Source organism: Abramis brama (genome assembly GCF_963993115.1).
Source record: "Abramis brama genome assembly, chromosome: 16".
Classification (NCBI taxonomy): domain Eukaryota; kingdom Metazoa; phylum Chordata; class Actinopteri; order Cypriniformes; family Leuciscidae; genus Abramis; species Abramis brama.
Window position 1 is genome coordinate 32,122,122 of NC_139978.1, and position 24,822 is coordinate 32,146,943.

The 24,822-nt window shown below is 37.8% G+C and overlaps 1 protein-coding gene across 4 annotated transcripts in view; it reads left to right on the plus strand.

The window, feature by feature from the left end:
* The first annotated feature begins 2,606 nt into the window (after nucleotides 1-2,606).
* Nucleotides 2,607-24,822, plus strand: part of cdk16 (cyclin dependent kinase 16) — a 32,572-nt gene continuing 10,356 nt past the window's right edge. For 2 of the 4 annotated variants that reach the window (XM_084086497.1, XM_084086498.1), the window contains exons 1-12: nucleotides 2,607-2,934; nucleotides 9,417-9,597; nucleotides 14,921-15,054; nucleotides 15,407-15,532; nucleotides 16,723-16,779; nucleotides 17,863-17,977; nucleotides 18,530-18,624; nucleotides 22,163-22,225; nucleotides 22,340-22,463; nucleotides 22,782-22,902; nucleotides 24,391-24,488; nucleotides 24,611-24,716. In XM_084086497.1, the coding sequence (XP_083942623.1) occupies nucleotides 9,477-9,597; nucleotides 14,921-15,054; nucleotides 15,407-15,532; nucleotides 16,723-16,779; nucleotides 17,863-17,977; nucleotides 18,530-18,624; nucleotides 22,163-22,225; nucleotides 22,340-22,463; nucleotides 22,782-22,902; nucleotides 24,391-24,488; nucleotides 24,611-24,716 (1,160 nt within the window). In that variant the 5' untranslated portion in view covers nucleotides 2,607-2,934; nucleotides 9,417-9,476. Of the gene's footprint in view, nucleotides 2,935-9,416; nucleotides 9,598-12,849; nucleotides 13,015-14,920; nucleotides 15,055-15,406; nucleotides 15,533-16,722; nucleotides 16,780-17,862; nucleotides 17,978-18,529; nucleotides 18,625-22,162; nucleotides 22,226-22,339; nucleotides 22,464-22,781; nucleotides 22,903-24,390; nucleotides 24,489-24,610; nucleotides 24,717-24,822 lie in introns of all 4 variants that reach the window. The other 2 variants (XM_084086496.1, XM_084086495.1) reach the window with 2 other exon arrangements.

The following is a 24,822-nucleotide window of genomic DNA, read 5'->3' on the forward strand; positions in this document are numbered from 1 at the left end:
CTATTATACCTATCTATCTATCTATCTATCTATCTATCTATCTATCTATCTATCTATCTATCTATCTATCTATCTATCTATCTATCTATCTATCTATCTATCTATCTATCTATCTATCTATCTATCTATCTATCTGTCTGTCTATATATCTATCTATATGTACACACACACTCACACACACACACACACACACACACACACACACATTCAATGTGTGTTCATTCTATATTTTGATGCCATTACAATTATCAGCCGAAATTGTCCACTTTTTTAATTGATATTATTGACCGATATTGAGTATTTGTGCATGGATCTACCAGATGATTAGATTAAAATAGCTTGAAATTTTCTTGTAAAACCATTTTGTCAAATGTGAAACATTAGGAGCACGATGCTTTAAACATACAAATCACATGTAAATATACACGTCTATTTTTTATTTGGGTGGTAAAACCAGAGATTCATAAAAACACACTAACATGAGCTCATGCATGAGGCTTATGAGAAAACAGAGAAAGAGAAGACAGAAGGAGAGAGAGGTTACAGATCCTAAATGTTGTACATGTCATTCCCAATCTAAATCATCCACACACACAAACAGTTTGTGCATCACATACACAGGTACATCAGAGCTCCGGTGTTCTGTTGTTCTGTGAACATCTAATGCTGCGTAATGGTGCCGCAGTGTCGCTCGTAACATGTTAGGCACTTGAAATGTGACTGTGCTAATGAATGCAGCACATTAAAGCATGCGTCAATGGGTTTGCCTTTTAGGTTTACCATCAGCCACTTAACTCCTCTTATCTGCATTATTATTCACCAGCAGAAATAAGACCTTAATAACATCCTTATATCTAATGAGAGCCCAATCATATGTGGTGGTCATCTTCAAGAAATAATAAGCATGGCATAGTGTTGAAGTCACCTGACCTGGCTGAACAGTGGCTACTGGTGGGCGAAAGAGGCATTTTCAAAAGTGCTCTCTTAGTAATCAAGACAAGGTCAAACATACATGTGTGCCCTTGCCTGTGGCTAAAGTGTTACACATAATTAAGGGCTTCTGAGCATGGATGTTGAAAAACAACACGATTTGTAATGCTTTTTTCCCAAATGCATGGTTACTTATAACAAAAAGTATAACCTTACAGTATATAAATATCTACTGCTCATTTATGTTGTATTTTGTGTATTTATACTTGATAAATATATATATATATTTTTTTTATTATTATAATTTATATTTTCATGTAATAGTGATATTTGCTGGCCCCTGGTGACATGGTTCAGATACAGCGCCCACAAACAGGGCTTTAAGTTTTTGCATTCAGTATCTTCCCTGGTGAAGCAAAAATGTTGGAAGCTATCAAAAGAACAAAAGAAATGTTCATTTGCACCCAAGGCACATTGACGCAACCCCCATACAGTGGGTTTCCAGGACTAAAGGAACTGCTGGGGGCTCTGAGGCATGCCAGAGTGGTGACTCACTGTGGGGCTCCACTGCTCTGCATCACACACACACACACACACGCACACACACACACACACACACAGACAGAGAGAGAGAGAGAGAGAGAGAGAGAGAGAGAGAGAGAGAGAGAGAGAGAGAGAGAGAGAGAGAGAGAGAGAGAGAGAGAGAGAGAGAGAGAGAGAGAGAGAGAGAGAGAGAGAGAGAGAGAGAGAGAGAGAGTTAGGTTTCCCCCAGCCCTTTTAACCCCTCTCGCTTAATTATCATATAAATCAATGCTGTCAGTGCATCGGGCTAGATATTCAAAACAAAATGCTCTGATAAGGTTACATGTGATTAAAGTGGTTATGCCATTTTTGACATTGCAGGATACACCGAAATGCACTGCATTATTTAAAATACTTTTAAGTAAATAAATAAACGCTTTATATCATATATATATTTATAGGAGGACCAATGCAGGGTTTTTCCCAAGTGAATTTTGGGATATTTCTTTTATTTGAAATAAATATATAAATATTTAAAATGTCTGAATTCCATGCCTGATTACAAATAATTCTAATAGAATGATGATTTATTACTTCAAACTAACAAAAAGACAGACAGACAGATATATAGACAGACAGATAAACAGATAGAATACCACTAACATTCAGACTTTCTGAATTCCTGTATACAAACCATAATACACTCATGATCTTAAGCTAGGGTGGAACAATGTAAATCTACATTTAGAAAACTTTTAACTGATAAAACTGATCCTATTACAAACAACTGCAGTTTAACGTAATTTCATAAACAAATAATATGCCAAAAATGTAACAGCTCAGCATGACATACAGCGGCTCACAGCATTCTGCATTACTGCACTCCCACTGCCTCTCCCCTGCGCATTCCGCCTGAATGGTACAGTCTGACTTGCTTGAATTTAATTTGGATCAGTCCATTATGAGCCAGTTTAATATATTAGGGGTAGACGCTTGCACTTCATATTTAAATTTCATGACTGTAGGGACGCATAACTTACTGAACCAATCTAATCAAGAATACATTATAATAAAATTGAGATATAACATAAAACTCATTAATTACACATGAATTGGCCCAACGGCATAATTAAATGTTCTCCAGCCTATCCAAAGAGTCCTGGTGGTGGTGGTGGAGTGAGTGACTCCTGAATCTATTCGCAGCTGCTCTGTCTCTTCCATGATCCACTCCAGTCCGGATTTGGCAAGGAAAGGAACAGCTGCTGTAACGTTTTAGCAAAAAGGAGCAGTAGTGAGACATGCGGGGTCTGGAGGACTCGCTCCAGCAGCATTGGAGACCGGACGAGCAGCAGCAGCACTAGATGATCATGGCCGAGGACTATTGGGAGCGCGAGGCGGCTTTGGGATATTATTACTGCTGTTAAGATTACACGAGCAACACGCACTCACTTACAAAAGCGCACACAGATCTCAACTCCACGGGTAAGAAAACCACCCTTGTCCACCCTGATATTTCATATTAAAGTGGAAAAAGCATAATAATGTGACAGAAAAAGTACATTTAGGCCGTTTTTGTGTGAGTTTATTTGAGCCGGACTATGTGTGTGAGATCCTGTTTGGGTCGGTTGGGCTGTCTGAATGAAAACTGAGAGATTGTTTTATGATATATGCGAATGGACAACAGTACAACTAGAATGAATGAATAAAAATAAAGAGGAATCATTCCCGCATTCCTGTACAATGGCCGTTTTATGCTGGTCTTTAAAGCCAGCTAACTAGCTAACCTGGCTAGCTTGTTTATGTGTGTTTTACTGTGGATTACTCAGCAGTCTGGCTGCTATCAATGTTTAATTTCCTCATTTTTGACTTATTTATGGCTTGCCTGAATATTTATCTTATCCTGAGGAAGTCGTGTGTTTTATTCAGTCATGTTGTGCTCTCTAATAATGTCATTGAATTACCTCAAATTCTTATACGGTATGCATTTATTAAAGATGTATGTTAATTTTAGGCAGTTTTGTTTAACATTCATATTATAAAAGATAATATTTCATGAAATTGTTTTAAAAAGAGAGGAAACATAATCGATGACGTACTTTACTGTGGCAATGTATCTTGTGATGACAGCGTAACGTCACTCATTCAGTACATGACGGGGTGTTATATAAGTCTACGTCATGGTTGTGAATATGTAGTGTTGTTTTAATGTTATCCTGGGGTAAATCTGCGTTTTTAGCATAAAAAGGCCATAATGATCCTTCCAGCTCACAATGATTTGCCAGCTGGTGAAACCACTTTTGGTGCAAGTTAAACTGATGGAATGGGGAAGGAGATATAGGGTCAGGGTGATCCTGTCCGACTTGATCAAAACATTGTGTAAGATACAGCAAGGAGAAGTCTGGTTAGATGGATGCACATGTTTGACATTTGCCGGTCTGAATCAGAATGGCTTGTTGGAGGCGTAAATGCATGTTGAGTGGGTTTGTTTCTGGAGTATTATCATAAGGTTGTGACAGATGGTTTAAGAGTCTTTAAGTTTGCTTTCCTCCTCTTACACAGTTGTAGCAGTAGCACGCACAATTTTGATGGTGTTCATCAACTCACATTTAAGTATTAGTTTCCATTTATTGCTTATTTAAAACAATTAGGGAAAGCACTTGACCTTTGACTTCCGTGTCGGGAGTAATTGGCTTCGAAGCAAGACTAGAATAAGTCCAAAGGAACGTGCATTGATGCTCGCAGAAATGGTCTGTTGTCAGTTTTAAGGGTATTATTTTTTGTGATATATTGACTGAAATCTGTTTTAGTGCCACAAATCTACCAACAGCTTTTTCAGTGCATATAGTTTTTTTTGTGTGTGTGAATTTGAAGGAAATATTTAGTAGAATAAGTGTTTGTTTCTTTTTAGCACTTCTGTGAATTTTCTGTCATTATGTAATCAGCCTTATATTGACCTGCTCTCTAGGTCTCCGTATCCACATCAGTCATTGGAAAAAACATATTGGTCAAGCATTGGCTTATTTTGGCTACATGACCTTGTTTTTGGTATTGTAGGCTTAAAATATATTCCCAAAATACCTTCATACCATTTTTTCCACAGTATTTCTGGCATCATCCCTGACTTTGTAATTGTACGTGGCACGTTGTTGACAACAAACTTTTCCTCTGAGTAAGTGAATAATAAAAATGAACATTATTTGTGTAGAATCTTTCATACAAGGATTTTTTTAAATGTTAAATCACTTTGCAAGCTGCATTACAATAAGCAAAAAGTACAAGTAAAACAAGTAAACATTCCATAAATAATTAAAAGCTAAAATAAGAAGATCCGTTTTTAGCTTTCTTTCAAAAATATTTCAGCAATCCGGCTTCCTTAATATCCGTTGGTAGTGTGTTCAATAGCTTTGGGCATAATTGACAAATGCTTCATCCTGTTGCAACTGTTGCAAGAGGACTTCATTATTGCGGCGGTATTTGAGAATGTGCGATCCCATAATTCCTCAATGAATAGCATTGTCCAGTTAGAAAGTAACCTACTTGAGCAGCCTGATTTTTCCAGTCCTGGCATGTCACCACAGCAGAATAATATTAATGAAGTGCTGCACTGTACGGACACCTTCTTCAACTTTTCTGCCACCACGGGGAAATGACAGCAACACAAACACATTTGTGCTTAGAGGCTGGTTGATGTAGTGCTGTCTGGACCTGGTGTTCCAGAATCAGTCTCTATGAAGGTCACCCCCGTTGGGGTGTCACCTTGTGTTTGGATGCATTGTCAGTCTAGTTGGAGAGGGATGTTTGTGGCTATGTGGCCAGTATGAACTGGTGCTTTATTTAACTCTTGCATATGATCAAATGCGAATTAAATGTGTTTTACAGGAAACAGGACGCTTTTTGCCGCTTGGTTGAGCAGGTTTGTAAACTCATCCACATGGGCGAAGACCAAGCTGTCACTGTCAGTTGTCTGAACCCCATGAAGCTTTTATTGACTTATGGAGTGGATAAATGAGCCTCAGCCTGTGCCGTATTGATGCAGGTGAGTTAAAGAAACATCGTGGCTCTGAAACCAAACCCTGCCAGTCTGTTTGCAGGACAGTTGAGATGCGGTTAGTCTTGTGTTAGCTAGCAGGGGCCGACAGAATGCGGTTTTGATGGTCGACTGCTGAAGGCAGTAATGAAAATTGATAGAAAGAGTCTTAAAGAGTCATCAACCCTGATTAAGCAGCACTAAGACGTTGCTGAGAGCTGAAAGCAGCCCTTAACCCAGTGTTGACCACTGATGCTCTCCTCTGGGGCCACAATCACTCACTAGGTCATGAATGAAGCTAGTGTGTAGTGAAAAATGGGTGGAGGGCAAACAGGTTAAGCTTGCGTATATATAACTGTGTCTTGTTTGTCTTAGATTACTGAAATGATTGGACAATGATTCGATTTATCTTTGCATCAGAGCAGCTGATATAACACACTCCTTTGTCAGCCATTCAGCCACCTTTTCTTTTCCAGTTGAATGCGACTGATCGTTGTTCAAAATGCAAAACGTGATGATAAATATTTTCCATGGTGTACAGAGTCAAAGTCCCTCTTCAGGGCTGTTGACATTGTTTTACCCTAAACAAGATCGAAGGTTTGTGGATCGCCTTGTATTTCCTGTTGATTGTATGATTCAGAAGATCTGGTTTTAGGCTGGTTGGTTTATCTTAGTTTATGAACCAAAGAGGCTTCAAATGCCTTGTAGTGCCTTTATTGCCATTGGCTCTGTCCACATTTATTTGGTCTTCTTTTTTATATTTCTCTTGAACATCTGTATTTTTTTTTGCCGTCTTGGATTTCAGGCATGTTTCCGTGATTTCCCCCTCAGGGAAGAAAGGAAACACCGCTCTCACTATTTCAAGTATTTCAACTATTTATAACATTTTTGGTGTTAACCTTCCAACTGTTTGCCTTGGAGTGGCTTAAAACCCTTTGGACTGTTCACAATGTGCCACCACATGCTTTAGATTGAGATGACGTGATGGTTAAAAACATTGGTAAAGGTTTTCCTTGTGTCATCACTTGCGTGAATGATTCCAAGCCTGCTTTTAAACCCATCAACTTGGATTTTACATGTTTGTATCACCTTGAAAAACTGCTGGGGTGTGTGTTTTCTTGTCATAAATGCCTCTTTGGGAAATTAAGGGTGTGTTCACGCAGTTCAGGTCTCTTGGTTCTTTTGATCCGTATAGTCCGGACCAAAAAAAAAGACAATTATATATTTCATTTTTAACACTGAACCTAAAGAAAGACAAAAAAAAAGAAGCTTTTATATTTTGTAGGGGTGTAATGAAACATGTACTCACCCTTATGTCTTTTCAAACCCATAAGATTTTTTTCATCTTCCAAACACAAATTAAGATATTGTTTATGAAACCTGAGAGATTTCTGTCCCTCCATTTTAAGTCAATTCCCCTAAAACCTAAAAGATCCAAAAAAAGGTCATAAAGGCATCGTAAAAAATAATCAATCGAGTGGTCTACTCCAATCAAGTCTTCTGAAGAGACACGATGGCTTTATATGGTGAACAGATTTGCAACGCACATACTGTAGTAAACACAGACGTTTAAATGTACGTGTGTGTGTGTGTGGCACGCGAAATATTTGTAGGTCCTGATAATGCCAAATTTCTGATTTTACCAGTAGAAAAGGGCGTACATTATGTAGTCCGTGACAGAGTGCAAAAAAAAAAATGCATTGGGGACCAGGACCAAGTCCAAGCCTATTCAAGTCCACCTCCCAAGTCCATACCAAATTTAACATTATAATCAACAACATCTTTTGTTAACTTGCTAGTAACATATTTCTTAGAAGTAATAATAATAAAACCCTCTTCTTTATTTTGGCTTAAAGTATCGTGATAGTATCGTATCGTGAGTTCAGTATCGTGAATCGTATCGAATCTTGGCACGAGTGTATCGTTACACCCCTAATATTTTGCGATGGGATGAACAATGCTGTGTGCTGGGCTAAATTCGCTTGCTGGATATATGTACATGTCGTATTTTTACCAGCTGAGAAAGTGTGTAAAGGAGTCAAAACAGCACCAGTACCATTACATGACGAGAAGAACCAGGTATGCTTAAGCATTCGGTCCTTTTTAGGGTCGTATCGGGTGACATCACATTCTGTTTTTGGTTTGTTTATATGTCTTTGGTCTATGTTACATTCATATTTCAGTTGAACTGCACCAGAGTTCGTTTGGAAGCGGACCGAGACCCATCTTTTCAGCGTTCTCGGTCCGCTTGTTTGGTGCGCACCAGGCAGCGTTCACACTTATTCAAATGAACCGCACTAACAGAGCAATCGCATCAGAGTTTGTTTTAACCGAACCAAACATGCCACGTGTGAACACACCCTGAGCTTCAATGCACTTTTACTTTTGAGTGGTTTGTTAGCGTTATCATATCTCACAGATGTTCAGACAACTCTGACAATAAATCTTAAGGAAATATTTCTAAAGAACATATGGCTTTTGTTTAACATGCTAAATCTCTTAGTGTGGACCATGATATCTATCTGCACAGGAAACAAGTGTTTGAAATCCTGTGCCTGGGCAGAATCCCGTCCTCAGGCAACTTGTTAGGAGCCACATTAAGTCCAAGGACCCAAAGCTTGGATTTGCAGTTGAGATTGTTGCCCATCTTTGTGCCAAAGCATGTGATTAGTCTAAAGGAAAGGCAAAACCTTCTGGCATTTTGGCTGTTCCTAAAGACAAGCCCCCGTGTTCCCCACAAGCACTGAGGATAATTTAGCTTTCTCTTTAAGGCTGAATGTGTTGAATGGAAAACTACCTCTGTATATATACTGTATGCTGCATGCTGTTGTTTAAAATAATCGGTGTACATTTAGGGACAGCCAAAACTGAAATACCACAGATTTAATGTTCTGGTAGCTTATTAGCCTGTTAGCATACTACAATGCTGGCTTGGCATGCCCTAACTGATTAGCCTGCTATCTTAAAATACCTTTAAGCCTAGCATATACAGACATTACCAGTATTTATTTCTGCTATTTATTATTTGTAGCTACCATTACTGCAGAAGCATAACCGGAAAGGCTCTTTTAATTATACAGTAGGAGTCAAGAAGGAGATTATAATGGTTATCACGTTCAATTCTATTGTCATACTGCACTGCAAATGGAAGGTCAAGTCGAGACAGTCGAGTGCATTGCATTGTGGTATCCCACTCGTTGTGCTCTGCTTATGTGCACTGGACATTGTAGCGGGTCATCTGGGTGTTTTGTGCATACTGCAAAATAGTAATATGCTATTCTCAACATTCCCATAGTCTCGCACTGTTTTCTCTGAACTTCACTGAACTGAGATGAATGTTCATGCTCAAGTCTGTTCTATGATCATTAACATGTGTTTATTGCTTTCTCCCTGCTCAAGACTCTCTTAGAGAGTTTTAATGGATCTCTGTTTGCACCTCTCTGTGAGTCTCCTAGTTGGATTACTTGCATTTCCGGCCTAAATACACTTGACTCCGCAACGTCTGCAATCCGTGAAGCACTTGATTTATAAATGAAAACTTAAAACGATGAGTGTGAAAACACTGTTGCTAATTATTACTTATGTGTGCAACTACAGTTGACTGTGTGATTTGTTTATTTTAGGTGTGATCTCTTCCAGTTACTGTCTCTCGCTTTGATGTGTCCACTCCATAGAGTGCCATCTGCTCAAATAAAGTTCAGTGCTTATGAAATAAACAAATTTGTCCTCTGAATCACCTCTCTGCTCCACATATGTCTTATCATTGTTAACCCATAATCTTAAGATAATATTTATCCCATAATATATTCATTACAGTCTTAAGAGAACGGCGTCCTTGAAAATGCATGACTTTGATCTGTCCGGTAATCACGGAAGATATCAAATGTACCAGGAAGCAGCTTGTAACGTCCTGCTTGTGTTTGTGTGTCTCTGACAGGGCGGTTGAACAGTGGCAGCCCCTCCACCCCCCTCATCTCGGCCCCCCTTACCCCCACTGATGGACCGCATGAGGAAGATCAAGCGGCAGCTGTCCCTGACGCTGCGAGGGGGTAACAGCGGGGACAAGACCATGAGTGAGACCATCAGCTCTCAGGACACAGGGGCGCACAGCGATTCCGGTACAGTAACGTTCACTTTCTTGAAATACGGCACGGAAGCCACACGCTCTCGGCATACAGTGGTTTACTGAATGGATGCAGTTACACTTAACCAGTAAAGCATAGAAAAGTGGCCATTAGGGATTAGCACGATTTGTGGAAAAATCGATTTGTGATTTTTCTGGTAAAAAATGTGATTTAAACTGTGATTAAAAGAATTCCAGGTTTGCAAAGTTTTGTCATTAAAATGCTTATCAAGGCTATAAAATAATAATTATTACTATTTTATTATTACTATCATTATTGTGATTAAATAAAATGATAGAAATTATTATATAAAAAGAAAGCGATACTATGCATGATTCATTGTAAAATAAAGAAATTGAGTATTTAAGTAAAATAGTAAATTATTCTTTTATTTTACATTACAACTGTAAAATGACAATACTTATAGTTATGGCTGTCTTCAGGGTTCACTCTGAATAATACAGTGCCTATATTTATTTATTTATTTATTTATTTATTTAAATCACTTGCGTAGCAATTTGATAATTGCACTAAGCCATGATTTTGGTTTTATTCCGATTATTGCATTATTAGCTTATCAGTAAACCTGCATAGAATCTGCATCTGCAGAATTCCACAGAACGTTCCACAGTTTTCCAAAAAACTCAAATGAATGTGTGATTTCTTTCCATAGAACTAAATTTCGTCCCTTGCGTTTATTAAAAATTTAGACTATTGTGCTACTTTTAACTAATTAACTAATTTTACCATGTTTAAAGGCCCATTCACACCAAGAACTATTACTTTAAAGATAACTATAACAATAACTCTATTGGCGTCCACACCAATGCACAATATCGTTCTGTTTATTCTAAGCATGCGCTTAAGGTTTGTCGTCTGCTGCTTTAAATGCTCAAGCTCTTTAAAGCAGGATGGATTCTGATTGGCTGTCAATGTTTTTATCGTTCATCAGTGGGGAAAAAATCATTCTGAAAGTTATTCCAGTGATATCCTTTCTCAGTGACATTATCGTTATAGTTGTGGTGTGAACTCTGCTGTTCTATTTATATTTAGAAAGATTATAAATATATTATATATATAGAACTATATTATCGTTACAGTTATCGTCCTTGGTGTGAACGGGCCATAACTCCATTCTGCCGTATTCCACAGATGCAATAGATGCAGAAAATGTGCAAACTTATACTTACCTGTTTTATGATCACTAATCAAAGTTAGTGTGGTAAAGCATATCTAACCCAAACATTTGCAACATACTTACCTTTCATCTCTAGGTCGTGCTAGTCATTCTTTCCCAATATTGGGATGTGCATGAACTCTGTGGCATGTAATATTTCACACACTCATAACCAGTGTGTCTGTGTTTGTGAGTACGCGAGAGAGAGCGTTCTTACCGGAGGGGATGAAAACGGCTCAAATTCAGCGCCATCTGTACAATCTGTTCCAGGGTTTTTATATAATGGCAGCCAGAAAGTGGCCAGAATTGTTGCTAATGGCCAGACTTCAAAAAGAACATTCATTCTGTCAACAGACTTCTTTAAGTGCTGTAAATCTCAGCATGTTGATTGTAATAGATGTAGTTTTAGTTGAATTGCTAATTTCCTCTCTATGCTTATGGTTTAATGAGAGATTTGTGGATTTTACTTCAGCTATGATGTCATTCTGGAACAGAGTAGCTATGAATTTTAATACAGTGCATTTACTTTACAGCAGTGTTTCCTGTGCCACTGTTCAGTGGAGGTGCTGCACCTCTGCTGATTCTACAGCGCCATGGCAAAAGAAATTACATTTTACCCAAGTTGTGAGCTTGCATCTGAAATGTAATATGAAAAAGGCAAAAAATAGACAGCATGCAATAGAAAACAAAGCAGAATATTCAGCAGGAACGTGATTTTATCCATCATGATTTGATTATATTAGGTTATTATTAAATACAGAGAAAATTACTGTATTAAGTATTTTAATGAAAGATGAAAACAAATTTGTATATACGAGTAGCATGCACTAATGAACATATAAGACAAGTAAATAAGAGTCGACTTTGATTTCATGATGAATTTAAAAGTCCCGATCCACTCTAGAATCAACTAGAACGCTTCAGTCCATGTGGTTTTAAAGCTCAACCAGATCTTTTTATCAAACACAGGAAGTGTCTTTCAGCCATTCGTCATTGAACGCATACATTCACCTCCGCCTCCCTACGTGTTGCCTGCAAGTGTGATCCGGTTATTGCATTAAAACATTGAAATGAGTTTTAAAGCCAATCTGTCAGGGCTGGCTATGGCTCTGTGTGCGTTGAGCTAAGCTACTGTCTCCTGCCTGCTGTTACCCCCTCTGACCAATCAGCATGCGTCTTCCAGCATGGCTTCCCATCTCAAGCTAACTGCACTGACAGCTCCTGCTCATCTCGACGGTTTCAACGAAACAGCTTCAGTTTGACATCTTATCTCCATAACCGTCTCACCCAAGCTGATAATATATATGTACATGCTATATGTTGTAATCACCATATGCCAACAAATCATCATATTGACTATGCAAATCCATCTCTTTCTTTTGTAGTGTGTTTTGGCATTTCTCCAAACCCTGCACAAATTTGAAATGCATTTGGCTTTCATATGCTGATGAATCGATGCCCTTGTGTGCCGTTTTAATCGCCGCCACAGAGCAGAGCATCATTAGAAACAATTACCGGCAGCGAGAAAATGAATTTATCAGTGTCGTTGCTTAATTGTGGCCCTTGAACCTCATTTACTAACACTGAAGATGTTCCTTGTAAATTGATCCTTAAATAACTTCTTTTTTTATTTATCTTTAAATAACAGTTTTGGAAAAATGAATGCATGCTCTAAAATTGGACTTTTTCTGTTTTTAATTTGATATTTCCTCCTTTTTTTTTCTTCTCATCCTGTAACCTTTCCCCCTCCAACCTTGTTTTTCTTCCATTTCCTTCTTCCCTATTAATCGCAAACACTTGCAACCCAACATTACCATTTCATCCGAACCATATCACTCACTCCCAACCACTTCTTTTCTTTTTATCTACGTAATATGATAATCTTCTTTATGCACCCCTTTTCCATTCACTTCTGCTCCTTTTTTTTCCCCTACCCATAATGCTCAATTCCATTATGTGTCCCGCCACATTTACATTCTCCTTCCCGGCTCCTTCTCTGCCCTTCCCCCCCTTCCCCTTCGTCCTCATTTCCTCTGTGTGTCGTCCTCCTCCCCTCTCCTCCCTCCCAGAGGCCATGCCAGTTGGCGGCAGTGGTGGTCTGCGGGGTTCAGTGAGAGGTTCGGGGGGTTCCTTCAGCATGCACTCCCTCCTGCAGTCCTACAGCAGCGCCCTGCGCAGACCACGCAGCCTGGGCCGCAGTCTCAGCTCCTATCTCAACCACACCACACGCCTCGGTACATTCACACGCACGAACACGCATGCACACAGAGGACCAGAGTGTGATGTGTGTGAAGTTGCTCAGTAGGGATGGGAATCGTCAGGAATTGTTGCTTCCGACTCCATGTTCCTTATCGCTTCTGTTAATGATTCTTTTAGAAACCGTTCCTTTTGCATTCACTTCCCTTAAATGCCTGTTTTCAAACAATTAGATAATTTCTGCAGAACAGTAATGACAAAGCAACTTCTCTGTTTTTATTTCTCTTTAACTCAAAATCCGCTAGATTCAAAGTAGGTTTAAGAGAGAGAGACTATATTTGTTAAGAATTGTATACTGTTTCTGATTGTGTAAGTGCTTCTGATCTGTTATTACTATTTTGCTAAAATGATCTCATACAATTCATGTCTACAAAGGCATATGTATCCTGAAAAAAGCGCATTATTCAGACTTTTTAATTGCGAGTAGCAATAAATCACTTGCTTTAATGTTGATTCACATGCACGTTGGATGAAATAAGATGTGCAATATAATGCTTATATTGCTGATTTTATTAGGAGTTCCATCCACATTGTTGGCGGATTGCAAGCGTTTCAGATGGTTAACGGAACTGATCCTCATAAAATCATTCGTTCGCCGTGTTTTCTTACAACAAAATGAAACTGGTTCTTGATTCCCAACTCTACTGCACAGCTTGGACTCTCGTATAATGCAGCGTAGACACATACACTATTACAGTGGTTCTCAATTGGTGGGTTGCAACCCAGGGAAAAACAGTGCTAAATGCAAATAATAAAAATTAGACTAACCGTATAATTGTGCATAATAAGGATAGCAAAATAAATATGCTTATCAAGAGAGAAAGAAAGAAACATTTCCCATATCTTTTGTTGTTAAAGTCCGTACGTCCAGTCAGACACTACAATATTTTTGTATATTTATTCACAAATGTCACTTGATGGAAAATTAGACCGATTCCAAAATGGAAAAGTTTACATCAATCAGAAATGTATTCTATCGCCTTTCAAACCAATCTAATGCAATTTTAAAGTGCTTTACAAGTGTAAACGAGCAATTAACGCAAAAGATATGCAGTGACAGTAACGCAATGTGATGTTCATAAAGCATAATAGAATACAAATAAGTGGTAATGATGTAAATAAAATAATCATGAATTGTAGGATTATAAATCATAGAATTGCAAGACAATCGATTATAAACTTAACATAAAAAATAGACTAGAAATGTGGGTTTACATACCATCATCCTCAAAGCATAAATACAATTAAATGAGATAAAAGAATATAAAACCTAATCTACATCTGTTATTGGCTACTAAGAGCATGAAACTATTGAAAATTCAAGAGAAATGTGACTGATTTTTTTTTTTTTTAGGACATTTGTTTTTAATTATTCTGATTTATTTCTTATTAATCTGCATCCTGAAGCAAAACCAGTTGAGAACCACTGCGCTATTATACACGGATATAGACAGGCTGAGTGTGGAGCGAGAGGGGGTGGGAGGTTGGGTTATGATTTAATGGGGGGGATGGGGCAGCGAGTGAATAAATGAGAGTGGAAGATAATGACTTCTTTTTTTTTTCCTTTTGTGTGGGTACGAGACGGATCTCCTTTCAGGGCAGCTAAGTAGTTCCTCAGCTGTAGTGGTTTGAATCTCCGAGTCTTATAAATGCATCAGATGCGAGAAACAGACAGCTAAATGTGTAAGAGATGCATTTGGAGAGTTGCAGGCTCATAGATCATACATCAGCATAACTTGCGTGTTTTAAAATAGAATAATGAAGAAGCGGAGAGACATTTAGAAACATTACATTTGATTTATTCAATAAATTGCATCATTGAAATAGTGACGTCAGAATAGCATGCCAATGTTTTTGTGTGTGTGGTTGTGTCTGAAAATGCAGAAATCGTCCACGAGGATGTAAAAATGGGTTCAGATGGAGAGAGCGATCAGGCTTCGGCCACATCCTCAGATGAGGTGCACAGCCCTGTCCGAGTTCGTCTGAGAAACAATCCAAGTCGGAAAATTTCCTCAGAGGTACGTTCACGTTTCTCAAATTCTGACCGTGCATGGCTTGTTTTTCTAGCCACTATTTTTAGAGCGTGACGCTCTGAATAATACATGACATGTTGGGTAATAAAAACATACAATTTTCCGTACTTCTGTTTTTGTTTTGTTTGCTTGAATTAAACTGTGTACGGTGTATCACATAATAACCATTAGCTTGTTTGTTGCTGTTGAAGTTGCATGTGACTAATGGTGCATTGTGGGTACTGAAAATGCTTCACGGCATGAGCCTGCGGGCCAGATGTGTTAATACTGTTATGGAGTGTAACAGAACCTATAGGCCTTAACTAATAATGGTTTTCCCCTCCTCCTTCCCTCTCAGGACATAAATAAACGTCTGTCTCTGCCTGCCGATATCAGGCTTCCTGATGGCTACCTGGAGAAATTCAGCCTCAACAGCCCCCTGTTTGACAAACCGCTCAGCCGGAGATTACGCAGAGTATCGCTGGTAATGCCTCTCCGTTGGTTTTCCCTCTTATTTTCCCATTATTCTCTCTCTGCTTTCTGTAAACCTCTTTTCTTTTTTTCGTCTCTTTTCATGCCCAGTTATGATTTTCCGCTCAAATCTAATTTCTTCATGAGGTTGTTCACTTTTTAATGTGGCTCATATCATATACTAGTTTAATACATTTTGTAACATAGCTCAATATATCATATTTTATTAAATGAAATTATAAGTTCTTTGGACTTCCATTTTCATGCCTTTTAGCCTCATCCCTCCTCCTTTTGTTCATTCTCTTTGAGTGTTTTTTCTCTTCTCCTTGACTAGTCTTGTTTGTTCATGGTCACATTATCATTGCTTTGAAATCATTGCGAACACACAGACAACACAGACTTTCATGGCATGTCTCGCTGCTGGAACCATTCTCAAAATATTAGTTCTAGAGTGTCATAGGAAAAAGAGTGAAGCTCATAAAGTAACGCCCCAAAAATCTAAAGAAGAAATGCTGCAGCTCTATTTTTCATTGAAGAAAATTAAGCCTAAGTTTTAGGATCATTATGGGACTTTTATTTTATTTTAATAAAATTGTATTTTATTTTTTTGTATGCATTCGGCAGATGCTTTTTTATATATATATATATATATATATATATATATATATATATATATATATATATATATATATAAATAAAATGTACGAGAAAGACTTACTAAATGAAATCATATATGATTATTTTGTAAATTGGCTATATAATGTTTTTGTTTTTTTTCACATTGTGTTAATTTGAAAGGAAAATATTCTTAACAGAATGTCAAAATCATGTTTTCAGTTCATTATTATAAAATACTACAACTTCAGCTGCCCTTGATATGATATATAAACCCAGACCGTGATGTTTATTCAGTGCTGTTGACACACGCTTGGTCTGTGATGCGTTTAAACGCTTCATTTGTTACACTTCAGTTTTTCCCAATTTATTTTGGGAAGGGATATTTAAGCTCATGTTGTCTGTGTGCATTATATAAACCTCTGCGACCAGCACAGCGCAGCCGTCTGAAACGGGAGCAGTGTGATTTGGGTGCATTTTAATGAGTTCACATGAATGCCTTTGAAATTTTCTGCCCTGTATCCCTGTGCTAAGTGTTGCTTTTTAGGACCATGTTGTGACATACTTTTTGTGTTTGTGTGTCTGCAGTCAGAGATTGGATTTGGGAAGTTGGAGACGTACGTGAAACTGGATAAACTAGGGGAGGTAACTTCACAGCAGTGTTATTTTAGCTTTTATTTCATTATATTAGTTTCATTTGTTTTATTTCATTATAGTTTCAATAATATTTTGAATTAGCTTTTATCTTTATATTTTTAGTTTTTAGTTCGTTATTACTGTTATTATTTTTTAAATATTGCTATTTAGATTTATTTTTATATTTGTTTTAGTTTTTAGTTAGTTGGTTGGTTAGCTATTAAAATTTGTTTAGTTTAAGGTTTTCAACTAATATTTAAATTATATTTTACGCCATGGTCTGTCTGAATATTTGATTCTGATTGGCTGGAAGGTGTGCAATAAAAACATTTAATGCACAGGTAGTTCCAAGTCAGTTTAATCGCCATTCTATATTTACGCGCAGAGATCAGAGATCACGCTGTGCACACACATAATCATTTGGCAGCACAGAAACTTATCAACACTGCCCCACGACTTTTATTAATAAATAAGCTTTGCTACTGAATCGCTACATAATATTTCTCAGCAACGTGAGGGTAAACACTGCTGGTTTTGAAGTAATAAACTTACAGCTTGACGTAGGTAATTCACACACACATCTCTCATTTCTAATGCTTCACTCTCTCAAATAAATGCTATAATTCATTCATTCAATTACATTTAATCTTACGCACTACTTTATCCATGTCTGATATAAAGCGGGCAGAATGCTACCTCTAACAAACCATAACTGCCGAATATAACCATAATTTTTACCCTTCAGTTCAAATATTGCACTGCAAACTGCATAACAGCTTTAAGTTGTCAATGCTGGCAAGTTACCATGGTATAAATGGGATAATCCATGACTAGCTGTGCATGAAGCGCCGCTTCACGTCGGGTGGTTCTTTGCCTCCACGTCGTGCATTAAAAACGTTTAATGCACAGCTAGCCGTGGATTATCCTTTACTTGTTTCAATTATATTTAAATGATTAACAGATCTATTAATAGTTTTCGTTAATGATAATAATCCTAATTCACAGCCAGTTGTACATAATAGCTCAGTTCCAAAACAGCATTTTAAAGCACCATAGTCACGCTCCTCTGCGTTTTGTCTTTTTCTCTCTCAGGGCACCTACGCTACAGTATATAAGGGCCGCAGTAAGTTGACGGATAACCTGGTGGCTCTGAAGGAGATCCGTTTGGAGCACGAGGAAGGAGCTCCATGCACTGCCATTAGAGAAGGTGAGTTACAAGCATGCCGTAGTGGATTGACACTAAAATTAGATCAGAAAACTACTGCCCCAAATTTCCCACATGCTTGCGCAGTGACAGACATTTGTATTCATATATGTGAGAGGTTCTAAATTAGCCAGTGAATACATAAATTCACTATCCACAGCTTTTGTTCAAGTCATTCAGCTGGTTAAAAGGGTTATAATATGGAAAGCAGGATTTTTGTGCTCTTTTGAATAAGTTTGATGTACTGTAACTTTTATTCAAAGCTTCTTCCCAGCACACCCAGACCAATAATGAAAATTAAACTGCAAAAATCAGGTTGTTTGAGGCTAGCAAACCATAACAGATATCATTTATATACTAAAGTTTTAAAGGTACAATAGCAAAAGTGCATAAATGTTTGATTTCGTTTGGGAAAAAAATATATTTTACAGCTTAAGACTAACTTTGTGTAGCTTGTTGTTTTGTCCTTGTCATTTTTCAATGAATATTCATAAAGGCATGTGAAGTACTAGAGGTCACGTGTTTGAGGAATAACCTGTCTCTATGTCTCCGTAGTGTCTCTGCTGAAGGACCTGAAACACGCAAATATTGTGACTCTTCATGACATCATCCACACTCAGAAGTCTCTTACTCTTGTGTTTGAGTACTTGGTGAGTCACTCACATGTGCAATATTTCACTGCACTCTGTACACTATTTAGGGTACTTATGATCTCACACATGCAGTCATCTACACACCAGTGTAGGAGAAGCTATTTGGAAACTGTAGCTTGCTAAGCTGCATGCTACTCATAATTAAAAGTAGTTCAACTAAAGTCAAGTTACTCTTGTGCAAACAACGTGGCATACATGATGGCATATCTTTTCTTCAGCTTAAGTGGTGCAAAAAACAAGGATCTTAAATTGACAACATCAGAACTAAATGTAAAGCTAATAATTAAATAATAAAATGTTAAATTAAAATAATTTTAAAATAAAACCAATCAGAATAAAACGCTTAAACTATTAGAATATAATCAATCGAATATAACACTTAAAAATCATTCAAATGTAATTAAACTCTGACCATGAACCAGGACCATGCAAAAATGTTGTTAAATTATTTATTTTTAATTAAATAAATATTTTTGGGGGTTTGGCTGACAAAAAAAATGGATTTCCTGCCCTAATTCCCGGTACACATTGTGCGATTTTGGCCTGTCCCAGACGAAAGATGACCAATTGTGGATGTTTCTGTGGTCGTGGCTCCTAAATGTTGGTCCTATGTTGTACATATAGTGAGAGAGGTTCAAAGACAGCCGTTATCACTGTCTTGCGACCAAAGATAGTCTGCAATAAGTTTCTGACAATGTCAGATATTTAGCATGATCATCTCACAGTGTGTTAACTGCTACGACCTGCATCTACTGACTAGCCAATAAAAATGCAACTTGAAATTGCATATTGATCAACCCTCTTTCTCTTTTGCTTCCCCCTCTTTTTTTCAGTGTACATAAAAACCACGATTGCCAAAGTGTGATTCATCTTGCTCTATTTGTTTACCAGTATCGCATGCCGATGACGTTTTATTCTTCTGTACTAACTTGCCTTGTAGCTTACGATTCAATAGGTGTCATCATCGTACAGTCTACATACATCTCGTACCCAAGTTCATTATATCCATGTCATACAGTGTGATTTGTAATGATCTTATAGGATTGCCGAATTCGCACAGTCTGTTGCAGGCATTTAACACACATTCACTATGTTTTTAATTCAGTCATTAAACTCTAAAGAGTGCAGGCTGATAGGTCCTTTACATGCAATCTAGGGCTGCATCTAACGATTATTTTTGTTGTCGATTAATCTATCGATTATTTCTTCGATTAGTCGACTAATCTAACGATTATTTTTACGATTAATCTAATGGTTATTTTTGGGATTAGCCGATTTATCCATTGGCAAACTTTCCAATAAATAATAATAACAACAACAATATATCAGCTGTAGTGCATCTGTATATTATTTTAACATGAAATCTATGGATGACAAAAAAAATTGTATTTCAGAAAGGGTAATTGTCATTTTATTATGAAATATGCGAACAGGAAGCATTTCGTCACCTTCCTAAAATAATTGCCTAAGTAATTTTTTCAGGTTTCTCAGAAAACACAAAAACGGAACCAATAATTGAATATCATCACCTTCCTAAAATAATTGCCTAAGTCATTTTTCAGGTTTCAGGTTTCTCAGAAAACACACAAAAAAATGAAAGGTGTGCTTTAGTCGTTTGTTTTTAAAGTCTACATTAGAGACCTGCGCCGCGCGGGACGGATTTCTCCCTTAATAATTCCTAAAATGCTAAAATGCTGACATCTCAGTTCATCGCGATCTCACAAATCTCTGTTATTATCAGTGAAACTGGCTGCACAATGAATCTTTCATAATATCTACACTTTGTTTGTTATAATCAGATGATTTGCCAGTATGCAGAATTCAGCACTGAACAAAAATATTCTATTTTAAATGCATCTGATTGGCCATTGCGTTCAAGAAATCAACACATATGTCTGTGATTGGCTACATTGTTCAACGCTGCAAACATGTTATAAATAGAGACTCTGGCCTGTAAATCGTTTCTATTTTGTTTTAGTTGTTCTTGTTGCTTTTGTGCAACAGATAAATGAAAATTTATTTGTTTTTAGATGATCAATTTATAGATATTTCTATTTTGTGGGAGTCCCGCGAATCGTTTTATTCTCCCTCAACCAGCACACACACGAGTGCATTACCGCCCGCGTCCGCACTTGGCCATCAGAACTAACTGTATATTCCCGCGCCGCACTCTGTTGCGTTGGGTCCCGCGGGAGTGCAGGTCTCTAGTCTACATGTGCATACACACCTTTTAAAAAAATGGCACATGCACTGAAAGCTTCGCGGGAGCGGGAGCAGAAGCCGCCATTACTCGACATTTAAACGTAAATAATTAATGTGACGCGTCGACGCATTTCATGCGTATCGACGTATTTTCATAGTCGACGTAATCGATGACGTCGACGCGTCGTTGCGGCCCTAATGCAATCACATCATTGCTGCATTGCACAAGCTGATTGGCCTCTGCTGATCCTGCAGCCAATGTGAGCCTTGCTCAACAATTTAATAGTCTGGTTCATTGTTTGCTGTGAGCTAGTCCTGCAGCCCCACTATCAGAGTTTCTCTGAAACCCTCCACCTCCCCCAGCTCCACCTGCCTTGATCTGCTGCACGATTGATGTGTCTATTTATGCAGCAGCATATCTTGCATGCTCACAGCGTTATGTGTCTTTGTATCTATTAGCATTAGCAAGTAGGGCTGTCACTTTACGTTCGAAAATCGGTTGCACAATCGATCGGACCAGCCAACACAAGTTTCGAAAAACGAAAATAGGGAATCGATTTTAACGGCTTCTCTCGGAGCGCGTCCAGCTCGTCACGATACGCCCGCAGCGAACGCGCGTCACACAGCAACTGCAGGCTCTGACACACACACATAACAGCAGATTATACTTCTGCATAATGTGTCTCTTTTTACTACAAAACTGTGAATTCTGCCGGTATACATACACTCATGCATACAGAGACAGATTCAGATTCGGGCTACGCGTCTACAATCGCCTACGTAGGCGAAATTTGTTTGACATTTCTAACCGTAAACACAGCCATGTTGAAGCCTGCAGTAATGTTGTTCATTGATGTTATGGCAGTCCACTCTGTTAATTGTTTTTCGAGAATGTTGCACTCCTGTTTATCATTGTGCACGAAACTTCACGCCAATAAATCATCAGAAATATTGCTGACTTGTGCGCGTCTCAAGCGCCCTCTTTACATTCGTCCTAATGCCTGTTAGTTGTCCGTGGATTTGCCCATATTTGGCGTTTAAAATGGAAACGTCTTTAGACATGGAAAATCGATTTTACAATCGATTTAATGAACACTTATGTCTCAAAAATCGAACAGGATTTTTTCACAAAAGTGACAGCCCTATTAGAAAGTCTATACTTGCTCAGCAGCAGCAGCAAGATGGCGTAGCAGATCTAGTCCGCCAAGACCAAATACATTTACCTTGCCATATTCAATAAAATGCTAAAACTGTTCAGAGAGTTGTCATGATTGAAATGAATATAACTCCATTTTGCTTATTTATCTAATCTTTATCTTCCTTTGTCTCCTAGGATAAAGACCTGAAACAGTACCTAGATGATTGTGGAAACAGCATTCATATGCACAATGTCAAGGTAAAACTTAGACAAATATCTTTCATTTTATTTTTCTCATAATTGTTGTGCTGTACATGGCAATCAGAGATGGTGTACTTATTCATTCACCTGTGTGTGTTTTTCCCCTCTCAGCTCTTCCTGTTTCAGCTGTTGCGAGGTCTGAACTACTGTCACAGACGTAAAGTCCTTCACCGAGACCTCAAGCCCCAAAATCTCCTGATCAACGACCGTGGGGAGCTAAAGCTGGCTGACTTTGGTCTGTAACATGCATACCCGGTTTAACTAACTCGTTCTTGCTCTCACTGTTTTTTCATGGTTTGTGTTCTGTGGGTGGTGTAGCCTAGTGGTTAATAAAAACCAGCTGCCCACTTACCAACTCCAAACACTTAACCTCAGGTTGCTCTGAATCTCATCATTGTACTGTAAATGTAAAGTACCTTTGGCTAAAAGCATGTAGTGTACTAAACGTCTGGTAGGCTTAAGTGGAGTTGATGTATAATATCTTGTAAAGCTCTAGAAAGCTCGCTGAAACTGGTCGAAGCACTTTTAAATGTGTTTTTTGTTTGGTCTTCAGGTCTGGCACGAGCAAAGTCGATTCCCACCAAGACGTACTCCAATGAGGTGGTGACCCTCTGGTACCGCCCCCCTGACATCCTATTGGGCAGCACAGATTATTCCACTCAGATTGACATGTGGTGAGCATCCAACTAATGATTTATACTTTATTTGTGGTATCACTTATTTTTGGTGCTATTTATATACTATTATAGTATTTATTAATATTTTGTTATAGTATTTTTGTAATGTGCTTTTTTCATTTTTATTTACTTATGTTTCTATATAGCTTAATTTTTAATTCAGTTTTTAATATTAATTTTAATACTTTAATGCATTTTGTTGACAAGGCAACATTTCTGAGTTTTTTTAGTTTGTTTTTCATCTAATATTTATTTTGTATTTTAATACAACTTTATTTCAATTACAGAAAACGCTTTTTAATAGTTTTAGTTAACAATAACAACACTGCTGATTATCACTAGTAAATATATCTTTTTGTTGAATTGCCTATTATTATAAAAAAATTTAATGATTTTTTATTTTTATTGAAAGTTCAGGTTTATTTTATTGCTATTTCCACCATGTACTTGTTGAACAACAGCTAATGTCGCGCAGACCCGCCAAAGACCCGCTTTTGAACTTTTTTTAACTTGACACAAGTATTAATCGAGAACTGTTAACATGTTAGGTGTGAATGGTCCCTAACATGGTAAAAGATCTTGATTATTGTGGAGTGATTATTTGTGGTTCAGTCTGGTGTTAATTCAGTAACTGGCTCTGATGGATTGAGTCAATGATTTGAATGATTCAGACATTACCTTTGTAGTCCTTTTGTGTGATTCATAGAAAGAAACCACTCATAAGAGTAATGTTCATACATCAAACTACAGTTTTATGCATGAAGACAGTGTGATTCAATGTAGTTCTCCACTTTAGAGAACAATGTTTTGCTGACCTTTAAAGATAAAGCAAAAGCTGCGTAAAGCAAAAGCTTGTATTATCTTTTTGTTTGAGTCCATCTTAAATCGTGCCGTTTTTACTTCCTTTTCGGCTTAAGCTTTTCTGGGTCGGTATTTCTACCTTGGGTTGTTTCACCAAATTTATAGTGTAAATGCAGATATCAGATATGGGTTGCTTTTAAAACAAATTGGAATTGGGCATCAAGACCTGCAGTGTAAATGTGGCCTAACTGAAATAAGTTTAAGTACTAAAATTACTAAAGTAGAACTGAAATAAAAATAAACTGAAGCTAAATAGAAATCTTAAAACAAAAATTAATAAAAATGACAAAAAGCACATAACAGAATTACTAAAACTTAAACTAAATTTAAATTGAATTAGCTTTGATTTTTATATTTTCATTTCATTAATAAATACTATAATAGTATTTCAATTATACTAAAGTAACACTTTTTTCACACAGTTTTTCCTTCTACCTCTAATTCAGTTCAGGTTGCAAATGCACACTTTGGTTAAAATGATTTCTTTTACCATGGTGCTGTAGCAGTGCAGGAAACACTGTTAATGAGGCTCTCTGTTTTACCGTGGTAAAATCAGCACACACTCTTATGTCATAGCTTCTGTAAAGGTGAACTTAAATTGAGTTTTAATGTCTCTCTTTGAAGGGGTGTTGGCTGTATCTTCTACGAGATGTCTACAGGTCGACCCTTGTTCCCAGGCTCCACGGTGGAGGAGGAGCTGCACTTTATCTTCAAACTGCTCGGTACTGCTCTCTCTCCCACTCGGTCCTATTCTCTCACTCTGCTCTTTCTGGCTCTAGATCTGACAGTTTGTCTTTGTGCGTGTCACTGTGATATTTATAAATCCTCCTGCGTCTTTTCACAGGTACGCCCACAGAGGAGACCTGGCCCGGAATAACCTCTAATGAGGAATTCATCTCCTATAACTACCCTCGATACCGTCCTGACTGTCTCCACAACCACACTCCACGGTAACAACAGCTGTCCTCTGGGCCTGATGCCTGAAACGATCACCGCTCCTGTTGTAAAAACAAATGACACTGTCGGAGGTCATTTATTGAAGTTGCAATTACTCTC